Source organism: Podarcis bocagei (genome assembly GCF_964188305.1).
Source record: "Podarcis bocagei genome assembly, chromosome: 5".
In the NCBI taxonomy this organism is placed as follows: Eukaryota; Metazoa; Chordata; class Lepidosauria; order Squamata; family Lacertidae; genus Podarcis; species Podarcis bocagei.
The window spans coordinates 52,665,447-52,679,424 of record NC_138129.1 but is presented as its reverse complement, the minus strand read 5'-3'; the positions used below and the strand labels follow the sequence as shown (position 1 = coordinate 52,679,424).

General features: G+C 48.1%; 2 protein-coding genes across 4 annotated transcripts in view; one reads left to right on the top strand and one right to left on the bottom strand.

The window, feature by feature from the left end:
• Positions 1 to 273: 273 nt before the first annotated feature.
• Positions 274 to 7,816, top strand: DPH2 (diphthamide biosynthesis 2). The gene is made up of 6 exons (XM_081195296.1): positions 274 to 556; positions 1,691 to 1,803; positions 2,289 to 2,509; positions 3,763 to 4,395; positions 5,206 to 5,388; positions 5,991 to 7,816. The coding sequence occupies exons 1-6, from the start codon at positions 404 to 406 to the stop codon at positions 6,113 to 6,115; spliced, it is 1,428 nt and encodes a 475-aa protein (XP_081051422.1). The 5' UTR covers positions 274 to 403; the 3' UTR covers positions 6,116 to 7,816.
• Positions 7,817 to 11,130: 3,314 nt separating this feature from the next.
• IPO13 (importin 13) overlaps positions 11,131 to 13,978 on the bottom strand; it is a 45,764-nt gene continuing 42,916 nt past the window's right edge. For 2 of the 3 annotated variants that reach the window (XM_081195293.1, XM_081195295.1), the window contains one exon: positions 11,131 to 11,773. In XM_081195293.1, the coding sequence (XP_081051419.1) occupies positions 11,674 to 11,773 (100 nt within the window). In that variant the 3' untranslated portion in view covers positions 11,131 to 11,673. The remainder of the gene's footprint in view (positions 11,774 to 13,978) is intronic. The other variant, XM_081195294.1, reaches the window with a different exon arrangement.

Here is a 13,978-nt window from a genome sequence, read left to right as displayed (position 1 = left end):
TGCTGTTGCTGCTGCTGCCCGGACATGCCGGCCTCCTCCTCCTCCGCTGTCTCGCGCTCCTCCCTTTTGCGCGCGCTGCCCCGCCGCTCGGCACCACCACCGCGGAGCCGCCCCCGGCTCGACGCGGATCCTCGCCGCCGCCGCCTCTCGCCGCCGCCTCTCGCCCGCCTCCCTCCCACGGCACACCAGCCGGTGTCTCACGGCACACTAGTGTGCCGCGGAACACCGGTTGGGAAACACTGCCCTACTGTATGAATCAGTAGGGATCAGAATCTGATCCTGTAAATGTGACCTTGGAGAACTGAAGCTCAGGACCATTCTCATCCAGCATCTTGCTAGTAGTGGGATATTGCAATGCGGACAGGCATCACTTTGTATTTTTGTAGTTTGGATATAGGCCACCATGGCAACAGCATTCAGCAGTGATGGTGCTGAGGTTATGCAGCGGACCGTGATTCCTGCAGAAGCAAGTGGATGTCCCCCAACCACCAGGCTGGAAGAGTTCTATGAACTGGAGAGAGCAGCTGCATTTGTATCTGATAATGGCTTCACTAAGGTGAGACAGTAGTTTGCCCTTCGCCAGAAAGCTACAGGCATGAATGTCAGTTCTTCCCCTAGAGTTAGTGGACATCCCCGCCCCAAATAATCAAGTATTGGGGCACTAAATATGGGGGACTTTAAAAAGGTTTTGTTTACCAAGTATGTCAAACAAATAAATATGTAGAAACAGCTCACACACTACAGTATTTAAGGTTGAGATGTGGAATCCTCCCCCAAGGGCTACATCTCCCAGGGGGAACATGCCAGCGATGGGAGAGCTGAGGCTGCCCAAGGCACATCTCTTCTCCCCCCCACCTTTTCCTTTTCACCAGTGATGTGAGGTGCTTTTTGGTGCTTTATTTTTCCACAAGGAAAAAATATGTTTCATAAGGTCATGAGCAACAATGAATGGATGCCAGCTGCAAATACAGCATTAGGCAAACTTGGCAGTTTCAAGTTTTTAGCTCTTGTTTGCTAAATACAAGTAAAATAAAAAAAAACAAATTAGACCATTCTCTAAGGCAGGTATTCTTCAACCTTTTCAGACCCAGGACCCACTTTTAACCCCAACATACTATGGAAACCCATTTCTTAATCTTTTATCATATATTTGCATGGTGGTAATGCTCCTGTTGTGACCCATCTTGGATCAGGCCGTGACCCAGCAGTGGGTCCAAGTCCACCTGTTGAAGGCCAGTGTTCTAGAGCATCACATATTGCCCTGTTCACACTATCCTAATTTTCAAAGGATTTTTTTCCAGTTCAGAATTGACTGGCAAACCCACATCACTGCTTACACATGTATGTCCATCCATTCTATTCTCTCTCCCCACCCATTCTTCCTCCTTTTTTTGCTTTTCTCTTTGCCCTTCCCTGCTGCAATTAAGCTTAGAGGAAATTCATTTCACTCAGTATGCAGGTTTTTGAGGGAGTCACAATGCAGATGGAGGGGTAAATTAACCCTCTCCCCAGTGCTGCCACCCTCACCCTTCAAACCCCTCCCCTCATGGCAATTAGACTTACAAGAAAAAATCCTGTCCATGTGGATGGGACCTTTTCCTTCAAAACCTAATTCCCCAGGAAACCCACAGTACTGCTAGCTGTGTACAGTGGACATGTCCTGAATAATTATCTTGGGTTTGTTTTGTAGGTTGCTCTTCAGTTTCCCGATGAACTCTTGCCAGATTCAGCAAGCATTGCTAGGAAGATGGAAGCAGCAACTGGCGCCAAAATGTACATTCTGGGGGACACATCATACGGCAGGTGAGGTCACAGCAGGAACCTCCTTCCACATAAACACACAATAGAAGCTCAGGCCATACTCCTATAGACACTTGGGAGTAAGCCTCATTGAAAACATGGAACTTAGTGCTAAGAACATGCATAGGACTATAGTGCAGGCTTGCATTTTCAAGGGGTTCTATAGTAATATGTCAGCCTCTGGATGTTCAGCAGTCTCTTGACTGCCTCTGCTGGGGTGGGGGGACTATTTATGACAAGAGAGTAGGACTTTGGGATCATTAGTTGCTCCCCAGTTCCTGCATCTTGGGTGTTGGTAACAAAGTATTTTTATCGTCTGCTGTCAGGCCTGGGGCTCCTTGCATGCTGAGTGAGCTGGCGACAGGGGAAATCCAGTCTCTACAATGGCAACCCATTTACTACAAAAGAAGCATTTTTGTGTGTGCTAGAGGTGGTAGGTGTTTTGAGGAAAGCTGCCCTCTATAGCTAATGCTGTTGCTTTTCTTTAGCTGTTGCGTGGATGAAGTGGCAGCAGAGCACGTGGGCGCTGAGGCTGTGGTGCACTACGGCCCTGCCTGCTTGAGTCCCTGCCGCAAGCTGCCCGTGCTCCATGTGTTTGGCCGCAAACAACTAGACGTGGCGCGCTGCACAGAAGTCTTCCGGGAGTTGTATCCAGACCCCCTAGCTCATGTGGTTGTGCTGAATGAAGTGGCCTATTTTCATTCTCTAGGTGAGACCATGGGGATCACAATGTTGGAGGTGGGTGGTATTCAAAAGATACATCAGGCCAGGATGGGAAAAAGCTACAGTGGGCATCATCTAACCGCAAACAGTGCTCTCCTTGCCAGTCCTGCCCTTTATGTCTTATCTGCCTTCCAGTTCCAGTTACAGATAGGTAGCCGTGTTGGTCTGCCATAGTCAAAATAAAAAAAAATCCTTCCAGTAGCACCTTAAAGACCAACTAAGTTAGTTCTTGGTATGAGCTTTCGTGTGCATGCACAATTCTTCAGATACACTGAAACAGAAGTTGCCAGATCCTTCTATATAGTGAGAAGGTGGGGAGGGGTATTACTCAGAAGGGTGGTGGGAATGGGAGATGGGCAGATAGCTGAGATGAGCCTGTTGACGACTCTTAACGACTGCAATAGGTCTTACAGGAAAAGGCAAGGGGTGAGAAGGTGAAACATGGCTTAGTCATGTATAATGAGATAAGAATCCAATGTCTTTGTTCAGACCAGGTCTCTCCATGGTTTTGAGTTTGGTAATGAGTTGCAATTCAGCAGCTTCTCTTTCCAGTCTATTTCTGAAATTCCTTTGTAGTAAAACAGCTACTTTGAGATCTTGTATAGAATGTCCTGGGAGATTGAAGTGTTCTCCTACTGGTTTCTCTGTTTTGTGATTCTTGATGTCAGATTTATGTCCGTTTATTCTTTGGCGTAAGGTTTGGCCTGTTTGTCCAATATAGAGAGCTGAAGGACACTGTTGGCATTTGATGGCATACACAATGTTAGACGATGAGCAATTAAATAGTCCCGAGATGGTATGTGTGATGTTGTTGGGGCCAGTAATGGTGTTGTCCGGGTGTATGTGGCAGCAAAGTTGGCATCTGGGTTTATTGCAGGCTCTGGTGGCTGTCTGATACATACCAGCAAAAAAGAAAAGTCATGGGAGTGGGAGAGATAGTAACTGGTAGACCTTTCATTGCCTACAGACAGCCACCTAATCTTAAACAACTCCTAACCCACAATAATACTACAACCAGACTTAACACGGACACTGGCACCAGAGCCTGCAATAAACCCAGATGCCAACTTTGCTATGCTGCATGAGGCTGATAGGAGTTCCCCATCACAGCTTTAAACCTAGTGTCTAGCACAAGGGCCCTTCCCTGTCCATGGAAGAGGCCTGCTGAGTATTTGGAACAGTGAGATGTGACAGTTATTGTCTCTAAATTGAATGACTTTTCATTTCTCTTCCCCTCAGATAACCTGGCCTCTCAGCTGCACCCCATTTATCCCAATGTAGTTTTCTCTCAACTGGATAACAAGGAACTTCAGCCAGTTCCCGGGCTGGTGCAGAAATTTGGGCGGCACTTTGTAGTAGACAGTCAGCATGGTCTTGACAACTACGCCATGTTCTACGTGGGTTGTGAAGGCCCAGAACTCACAAACTTCATGCTGAGCTGGAACCAGTGTCCCTTCAGCTCCTTTAATCCTCAGACAGGACAAGGCCGACGGGAAACATTGGATGTGAACCGGGCCCTGAGGCGACGCCTCTATCTAGTGGAGCGGGCACGGGATGCCCAAGTAGTGGGCATTGTGGTGGGCACTCTTGGTGTGGCAGACTACTTGTCTGTTCTGGAGCATCTGCGTGGCATCATTCAGCGGGCAGGCAAACGGGCCTATACCTTGGCTGTGGGTAAACCCAACCCTGCAAAGCTGGCAAACTTTCTAGAGGTGGACATTTTTGTGTTGGTAGCCTGCCCACAGAACTCTTTGCTTGATTCAGCTGACTTCTACCGGCCTGTGATCACACCCTATGAGCTGGAGATGGCATGCAATCCAGCACGGACCTGGACAGGCAGCTATGTCACAGATTTCCGTCACCTCCTACCAGGTAATACTAGGCTTCGTAACTGGAGAAATGAGTAGAGGCAACAACCAGTGAGCTCCTTTCACACCAGACTCTGGAAATTATGTTTGGTCATACACTTCCAAAATTCTCTCTGCAGGCATAAGGGTTTGAAAGTTGTTTATTATAATGATAACTTGAGTCTCACGATGAATTGCAATTTCAGACTCATAAAAGCTGCACAGCTCTACCAATGCTCTTGGGCCTGCCCTGAAGGCATAGTCTGCTGCAGCAGCAATGACCATAAAGTTCCCTACACCCACACAAAGACAGACCAGAGGCAGGGAACAATTTCTACATTGGGGATAATTCAAATACATAGGGTTGTATCCAAAATAGTAACATGTCCTGTCAGTGCAAAGACTTTCACTTGCGCAATGAAACTCCCCCCTCCTCTTGCCCTGAATCTATTCTAGGGGTTCCCCTAACCCTTCAGAGCTGATTTGGGAAAGGAGGAAGTGGGGAAGTTCCATTGTGCAAGCAGATATAATTGGGCTATGCTTACCTCCTCCCATAGTCCTCTCCACATTTGCCATATGAAATGGTGGTCAATGAAGGGCAAGGCAGTGGGGAGCTCAGTGTGGTGTAGGTGCAGGAAAGGAAGCATCAGAGTAGCTATGCTCTTATCAATTTGGGAATGTTGGGAAGCCAGGCGAGCAATGCCAACCCCACCCACTGCTGTTTTTCCATGTGCTAATTCTGCACGTCTTGATCATCCTTAGGTGGGTAAAAGCAGGGCATGATTCTGGATGGGCCAAGCTTAGCTGTTACTCTTTCCCTTGCTGTTGCCTGCAGGAGCATGTGCGCACACCCCTTTCCCAGACAAGGTTTCAGAGGCTGACAGTGAACCCAGCATTTCACTCATCACCGGCGAGCTACGCTCAACTTGTCTTTCTACAGCACCAGACCCAGAGCCAAGCTCTGGCACTTCTGTGACCTGCCGCAGCTATATGCATATGGCTGAGAGTAGCCCAGCAGGTATGTGTCCGAGGGGTCGGGAATGGATTATGTTAACGGTCCACACAAATGATGGCACACCCCTTTCCCAGACAAGGTTTCAGAGGCTGACAGTGAACCCAGCATTTCACTCATCACCGGCGAGCTACGCTCAACTTGTCTTTCTACAGCACCAGACCCAGAGCCAAGCTCTGGCACTTCTGTGACCTGCCACAGCTATATGCATATGGCTGAGAGTAGCCCAGCAGGTATGTGTCCGAGGGGTCGGGAATGGATTATGTTAACGGTCCACACAAATGGTGGCAAATCTCATCTGTTAGGACCTTTCTTGTGACTAATGGTTGTTCCTGGGAGATGAAAATGGCTGTTTTGAAGTCTGTTATGTGGTGAATGTTTCAAAGGTTTATGCTAGTGTCAGAATAGCAATTAGCAGCCTAGTCGCCTTCCTCCATTTACAGTTGCAGTAACGAGTGGGGCAGTGGGCCCCATGGGCTCTTTCATCCATAATCTTGAATATACTGTAAGCTCTGGTCTCTTCCAGAGTGGTGTCTGGAATTCAGCTTGGGGAAATCATTTATGCCATGATCATTGTTCTTGTTTGATTGTTGTTGTTTTGGTCTTAGCCTCATTTTTGGAGTCACGAAGCTGGCGGGGACTGGAGCAGCAGCTGGGGCAGTCAGCAGTCACAAAAGCTGTGGCTGGACGACGGGGGATTGCCATTGCATATGAAGATGAGCCTTCTGGATGACAGTACCAGCCGGGCCATGCTGAGAAAAAGTTGCCTTCCCTTTCTGCATCTAGATAACCAAACATGGTTTTTATCACAACCTTCTTCCTCCTACCCACAACTAGACACATGTATAAGGCAAGGAATATCACTTTCCCTGGCCTGGACATTCCTCTTGGTGGATGGACAGAGCAACATTTTAACTGGCTGACATCTACAATACAGTAGTTCTGCCAAATGGTGTTTTTTATGTTAAGAAGCTAAGTAAACCTATTCTTCTCACTGTGCTCTCAATTGTGCTGGTGTTTATCTGTGCACATAAAGCAGCCCTGGGCTAAGAGTGGCAGCACAGTAGACTTGGGGTTCTGTTGGGGTAACAGGGGTGTGTAGCATTGCAGCTTAATTCACATGTGAAATTATACCACAGATCCCCATTTATCCAGCTTCCCCTGGCAAGTGGAAGTTATAGTTAGCTATAACTTAGGGCACTCTTGGAAGCCAATTGTGCCCCTACATGCCCAGGCTCAACCTCTGCCATATTCTCATACATGGGAAAAAGCAGGTAAGAGTGCGATTGAGGAGGGAGTGCAGGTTTCTATACTCTGGTTGAACCTTGAGCTAATCCACCCACCAGTGTTAAAGGCGTAACTAGAAGTCGAGAAAAGTTTTCCTATTGAGGCTAGGATTTTGTATCCTTGAGGAGTTAATTTGCTGATAGCATGAGGAATTGAATTTTAGGACTCAGAAGCAAGAACCAGGCTTTGAATAGCTGGGGTATAAGAATCCTATGATAAAGAGCCAGTATAGTGGGTAGAGTGCTGAACAGGCCTTTGGAGACCAGGGTTCATATGCCCACTCAGCCATGAAGCTCACTGGGTGATCTTGGGCCACTCAACTCACTACAACCCTGTAAGGTGGGTTGAAGGTAAAATGGGGAGAAGTATATATATCTCCTTGATATCTCTTTGGAGGAAAGGCAGGATACAAATGTAGTAAATAAATAAGAACAGCCTTGCTGCATTAAACCAAAGGCCCATCTTGTCTAGGATCCTGTTTCCCACAGTGGGCAACCACATACCTACACCTATGGGAAGCACACAAGAACATGAGAGGCAATGGCATCCTATAGAAACAAGTAGAAATGGAGTCCTATAGTTCTCCATACAGTTATGCTCCTACAAAATATGCATTGTCTGCTCAGGTGGAGGTTACATATTTTGCAGCTCTTTGGAGTTTAAAAGCACAGACTGAAGAAAGGGGTGGCTGTTGATCTGTGTTAGAGAAAGAGTTGTGTACTAGCATCTTTCCTCCCAGTAGCAGGATAGGGTATGTTTATCCACTCGTCATTTCCGACCCACAAGCATAAGTCACTGACATCCTTAGATGTGTACCATCCAATATAATGCTCAAAGTTATTTCTGTTGAACATGCCTATCAAACAGAAAGGAGAAACATCATTCCATATCCTAATAGAGAAGAAAAATATAACACAGCTGGCACTGTGTTGTGTAAACATCTGCCATCCAATCAGGAATCAAAACAGCATTGAGCAGGTAGCAAGATGTACCAGGTAAGGGATATATACATCCCTTAAGTCAAGAACCTACTTCAGTTAAAGCTAGTAACATTTTTAAGACTTAGAATAATTTGCCAATAAAAAAACCATTTTTAAACACTACTTGTAGACCTTGCTATGCCAAATAAAGTTCTATTTTAAATCCATTGGCATCCTTCCTTTCTCCTTATTTGGGCAACTTTTCTGAAGCATTAATACACCCAAATCAACTTCATAATTGTTTATCAGATAATAGGAGGGCCACTGTATGCTATGCACATTACAGCCCATCTGGCCAATGCTCTTAGTATCTGGCTGAGTATGTATGATCCCTGGGGTGGGGGCTTGTGATACATACCAGCAAAAAAGAAAAGTCATGGGAGTGGGAGAGATAGTAACTGGTAGAATGGGAACCTCCAGAAATGAGCACAGCATAAAATAGCACAGGGTAGTACAGAGAAGTACCCAGTGTTCTAAACTTCCATTGTTCTAGGCACATTTTCGACAGGGAATTCCATTAGCGCAAGTAGCTTCTGAGCTCTGGGTGCAGTACTGCGCCTAAAATTTCAGATTAAAACTGCAGAGTGGAAGGAAAGGACCTTTTTCTGCCTCTTCACTTCCAGATACTCTCTGAAGACTGGAGAAGAGACCCTCAAGAATATTAGTGGGGTGGGCAGTGGAAGGACTAAACCATGTGAAAAATGAACATAATATTTTAGCTGCAGTTCATTCATTTTCAGCTTTGCATTCTTGTTACAAAAAAGTGTGCCTAGACATTCCATTGTTGCGCCCATACCCTAAGTTTAAGGTGCCATTTAGCTCCTAGCTTTCATATTTCTGTTTATAACACTGCTTACACCATGTCATAGCTGCTTTCCTGGTCTCCTGCTCACCTGCTGTTGCTGTTATAATAGTTTGCTGAAGTGAGAGGGGCATCCTGTAGCAGGCCAAGGCCCTAGAAGCGGCCAGGTGAGTTATTTTACACCAGGGTGGCTAACCATTGGCTTTTCAGATGTTGTTGAACTACAATTCTCACAAGCCCCAGCCACTATAGCCATTAGGTGTAATGGTAGCCCATCATAATTAGGAGGGCACCACATTGGCTATACCTGTTTTACACGGCCACCCGCTATGTAGAGAAGTCACACACCTCTACCCTTCACACATGGTCCAAAAAGTGAAGAAAGAGACCACCGCATAGCAATAGCTTAAGAGTTATAGACAGAAAGGCTAAGATAGACAAGAGTGGGGCAAACAAGAATACTTAATAACCAAGGAAGTATGCAACTCCATAAGCCATACTACAAAATGCAGCATAACTGTGGAGAAGCCGTGTTTAGACATTAGCACTGCTCCTAATCTCCGTAAGTTTGTTTCCTCTGAACATTATTTTCAGAACATCACCTCCAAATTCCATTCTCCAACTGCCATGCCATACCAGACAAAAAAAAAAGCACAAGAAAGGTATAACAGGCAGTCTTTTGCACAAGCTAGTAATGATTATGTTGCTTTTTGCTCCATGCTGCAAAGTAAGATTCAGTTCCATGGCCTCTTACAGTCTCTTGCTTGTACCTTCTATTCTACTTATACCACCTACGAAGACATGGGTCAAGTGCTGTTTGCAATGCAAGCTCATCAGTCAAGGTCCTGGGCAGCAGTTGCATAGGTATCAGGATCCGGAAAGCAGCAACATCATATGCTAAGCCCTGTAGCAGCCCATGACCACACCAGTGATCAATACCTTTCCTAATAAGGCAAAGTGTGGAGTGCTTAGATAAGCAGCATGGAAGTAAGAGCTTCAAATAAATAACTGAAAGGTATAGCACACAGCCTCAAAATGCTACTTTTTAAAGGAATGTTTCAGTGCAAAGAACACCGAACAGAAACACTGAAATCAGCGGAAAGAGAGAAGGTGCAGCAATGTACCACATGCCCAAACCTAGAAGGCACATTCTTTGCCAAGTACTGCTTGTTTTGTGCATTAATGTAGATACTTCTCTTTACCGGGGTGTAATCATGGCCACTGCTATAGAAATACCAGAGTACTGCTTTTCCCCTAATATAGCCAACTATACTTTGTTCTTTCCATGTGCATTGTGAAGGTTTCATAGCTATTCAAGATAAGCCACCAAGCCACCTTATAGATTACTTAATTACAGATCACTACTCCAATTTCTGATCAAAACACATAAACTACTTGGTTGCACTGATTAGTTAAACATTAAGTCCACATTTGATGTGAAGATTTCTGATGTAATTTGACTTTTTTAACCAGTCACTTAACAAGCCAAGTTTACACAAAATGCTTATCTTGTTTCCAGATTCAAAGTACTTCATCTGCCTGAACTGGAACAACCCTTACTTGGGAAAAAATGCGGTATACCCTATTCACTTTTCAAGACTTGACCTAGAACAGTGCATTGTCAGTATGCTACTTTTTGCATTTACTTAAGATGCCTGATTTTGTTTCAGCTTCTGTTGTCCCATAAGCATATTCTTCCCCAAGAACATGTTTTGCCTTGGAAATGCAGAAGCTCCAGCTGATGTCTACATTAACCTCTAGTACAGCAGTTCTCAAACCACTTTTTCCATGGACCACTTGGAAAATGCTGTGGATGGTGCAGGGCTCAGCCAGCTACTTTTTTGTTTTATAACTCATACTCTAAATAACTGCAGTCTTTTATTTCTAATGCGATGGATATGCCTGTTTTTTTGTGAGCAACGTTCTGTGAAGTCCATCTCCATCATCAGGAAATATAAAGTGCAGGGCCAAGTACAGATACTTTTGACCACTCCACAAACCACCTCAATGGAGCCTGCAAATGTGTTTGAGAACTGCTCCAGTACTTACCACACTGGTATCTGCTATTGTTATTTAGATGGTTCAATTGTTACTTTGGTAAGCTCTTGTTAAATAGAAAGGATTGACTAAGGTTCAAGCCATCCCAACCTGCTTTTATGTAAACTGAGCTTCGCTACCGAGGGATAGGAAACATTACAGCAAGTCCCAAGTTAGGAACCTAACTCATGTTGTATGGGGAGACTGAAACTGGCCCTGGAGTCATTCTGAATTGCACATTTGCTCAACCTGGTTAGTCTCCAAACCTGCAATACCAACAGTCCCCCATATGAAAATGATTTGCTCCTCTTCCATCCTTCCACCATAAACAGTAGCACACCCTCAGATCCATTGTCACATCTTGATCTTCAGCTGCAGAAGCAACCAGGGACATTTTTCATCAGAGCGCGTAAAGGTGGCTGCAACCCTTTTAAATGAACCTAGAAACTATCATTCATATTACAGGCTAGTATGATAATATGCCTTCCACGGGATGCTCCTATAGATTGTTGCCTGCAAAAAGAAAATTTGAACTGGTTATGCAACTTTGCCAGCACACCAAGAAATGCAAAGGCTGGCGGGTATGCTTCCTTCTGAGAAGCTAACTTTGATTCTTTCCAATACTTTGTTGCAGAATTTGGATTTCTTCTTTGTCCAAAACGACATCATACTCTTCTTTATTACCCGTTAGGCTAGGGCAGCTATAAGTGCAACTGCAGCTGCTACAGCTTTTTACCCTCCCCTGCCCAATATTGTCCAGAAGTTACATCTCTTCCCCCAATTCACCAAACACCACAGCTTAGAAATAGCCTTAATATAATTCAAGGCTGCAGGGCCTTCCACTTCAGTCAGACACAAGCTGCCTCATGCAGGGCAAAGGCAGACTCTTTAGGAACAGACAATACCACAGATATGTCTACAGGAGTGTGCCGGGAAAACAAGGGGCAATCATTGCACCAGTCTAGCAGGGGGAGGAAATATCCTCAGCTCCAGCCTGTGCTCCAAGTCCTTGTAGCCTGCTGCCTCTGAACATGCAGGAGGGATGGACAAACAGCTCATTCTTGAGAGGAGCAGCCTCAGCAGGTTAGTTGTGGTTATCGTCCTATGAGCTGGTTCAATAGCAGCGTTAGGCAGTGGCAGGTAGCCAGCAGATCTGTTCATGCTCCTGTTTTGCTACATGGCCCCTCAGTAGTCTGCTGTGTATTCGGTACCATGCAGTCCTCGGCACAGCAGCGTGAACTCCTTTACCATCTCCTTCACACGCCGTTTGTTCACACGCTCTCTGCTAACACAGAAAAAGAATGATGAAAGTCTGATATATAAGAATGGTGAATAAATCACTTAAAAAACCAGCTAGAGCTGAGTCGGATGTTCCCATACACAAGGGCACCACCCAGTGCCAAACCCATGGAATCCCCAGCACTGAGAGCTGGGCACTGCAGACGTGCTCCACACAGCTACTATAATCATTGCTGCCCTCCATTAAGACATCCTCTTTCAAATAACTCATGTTCCTGTTCTGCAAATTATCGTTCACCAATGCATCTCAGTTCCTCGGTGGCTGGATTAATTTAGTGAATCCTACTCTTCCAGCCATAAGAATACAAAAAGAGTCTGCCAGAACAAGCCAATGGCCCGATACAGCAGGCTCTGCTTATGTTCCTGTTATAATTATTAAATGCTGGTGAATTCATGGGTTTTTACATGGAGTAGCAGGGGCTTAAAGGAGAAACCAAAGCAACACCAAGATAGGTAGCATGTCTCTACAAGGATAAAAACTCAAGTTCATGTTTAGTTTCCATGCTACCCTTTTCTATTTACCTCTACTTTACAGTGGTGCCTCGCAAGACGAAATTAATTCGTTCCGCAATTCTCTTCGTCTTGCGGTTTTTTCGTCTTGCGATGCACGGTTTCCCATAGGAATGCATTGAAAATCAATTAATGCGTTCCTAGGGAAACCGTCTTCAGACCAGGTCCGGGGACAGTCTGTCCCCGGACCTCTTCTGAAGGCTGGGGGGGGGGGGACAAGGGCTTTTCTTCCCACCCCCAGCATTTTAAAAAACCCTGGGACAGCGGAGGACTTCTCCGCTGTGCGGGGCTATCTTAAAATGCTGGTGGGCGGCATTTTAAAATCGCTCCGGACAGCGGAGGACTTCTCCGCTGTCCGGGGCGATTTAAAAGCCCCTGGGAAGGCAGGCAGGGGGGACAAAGACTTTCGCCCCCTGCCCGCCTTCAGAAGGTGTTCCCGCCCCCCGCCCCACTTCGGAACAGCTTTCCGAAGTGGGGCAGCGGGGCCAGGTGTTCCCGCCCCCCCTCCCCACTTCGGAAGAGCTTTCCGAAGTGGGGCGGCGGGGCCAGGTGTTCCCGCCCCCCCTCCCCACTTCGGAAGAGCTTTCCGAAGTGGGGCGGCGGGGCCAGGTGTTCCCGCCCCCCCTCCCCACTTCGGAAGAGCTTTCCGAAGTGGGGCGGCGGGGCCAGGTGTTCCCGCCCCCCTCCCCACTTCGGAACAGCTTTCCGAAGTGGGGCGGCGGGGCCAGGTGTCCCCGCCCCCCCCCACTTCGGAAGAGCTTTCCGAAGTGGGGCGGCGGGGCCAGGTGTCCCCGCCCCCCCGCCCCACTTCGGAACAGCTTTCCGAAGTGGGGCGGCGGGGCCAGGTGTTCCCGCCCCCCCTCCCCACTTCGGAACAGCTTTCCGAAGTGGGGCGGCGGGGCCAGGTGTTCCCGCCCCCCCTCCCCACTTCGGAACAGCTTTCCGAAGTGGGGCGGCGGGGCCAGGTGTCCCCGCCCCCCCGCCCCACTTCGGAACAGCTTTCCGAAGTGGGGCGGCGGGGCCAGGTGTTCCCGCCCCCCCTCCCCACTTCGGAAGAGCTTTCCGAAGTGGGGCGGCGGGGCCAGATGTCCCCGCCCCCCCCCGCCCCACTTCGGAACAGCTTTCCGAAGTGGGGCGGCGGGGCCAGGTGTTCCCGCCCCCCCTCCCCACTTCGGAAGAGCTTTCCGAAGTGGGGCGGCGGGGCCAGGTGTCCCCGCCCCCCCGCCCCACTTCGGAAGAGCTTTCCGAAGTGGGGCGGCGGGGTCAGGTGTTCCCGCCCCCCCTCCCCACTTCGGAAGAGCTTTCCGAAGTGGGGCGGCGGGGCCAGGTGTTCCCGCCCCCCCTCCCCACTTCGGAAGAGCTTTCCGAAGTGGGGCGGCGGGGCCAGGTGTCCCCGCCCCCCCGCCCCACTTCGGAACAGCTTTCCGAAGTGGGGCGGTGGGGCCAGGTGTTCCCGCCCCCCCTCCCCACTTCGGAAGAGCTTTCCGAAGTGGGGCGGCGGGGCCAGGTGTCCCCGCCCCCCGCCCCACTTCGGAAGAGCTTTCCGAAGTGGGGCGGCGGGGCCAGGTGTTCCCGCCCCCCCGCCCCACTTCGGAAGAGCTTTCCGAAGTGGGGCGGCGGGGCCAGGTGTCCCCGCCCCCCCTCCCCACTTCGGAAGAGCTTTCCGAAGTGGGGCGGCGGG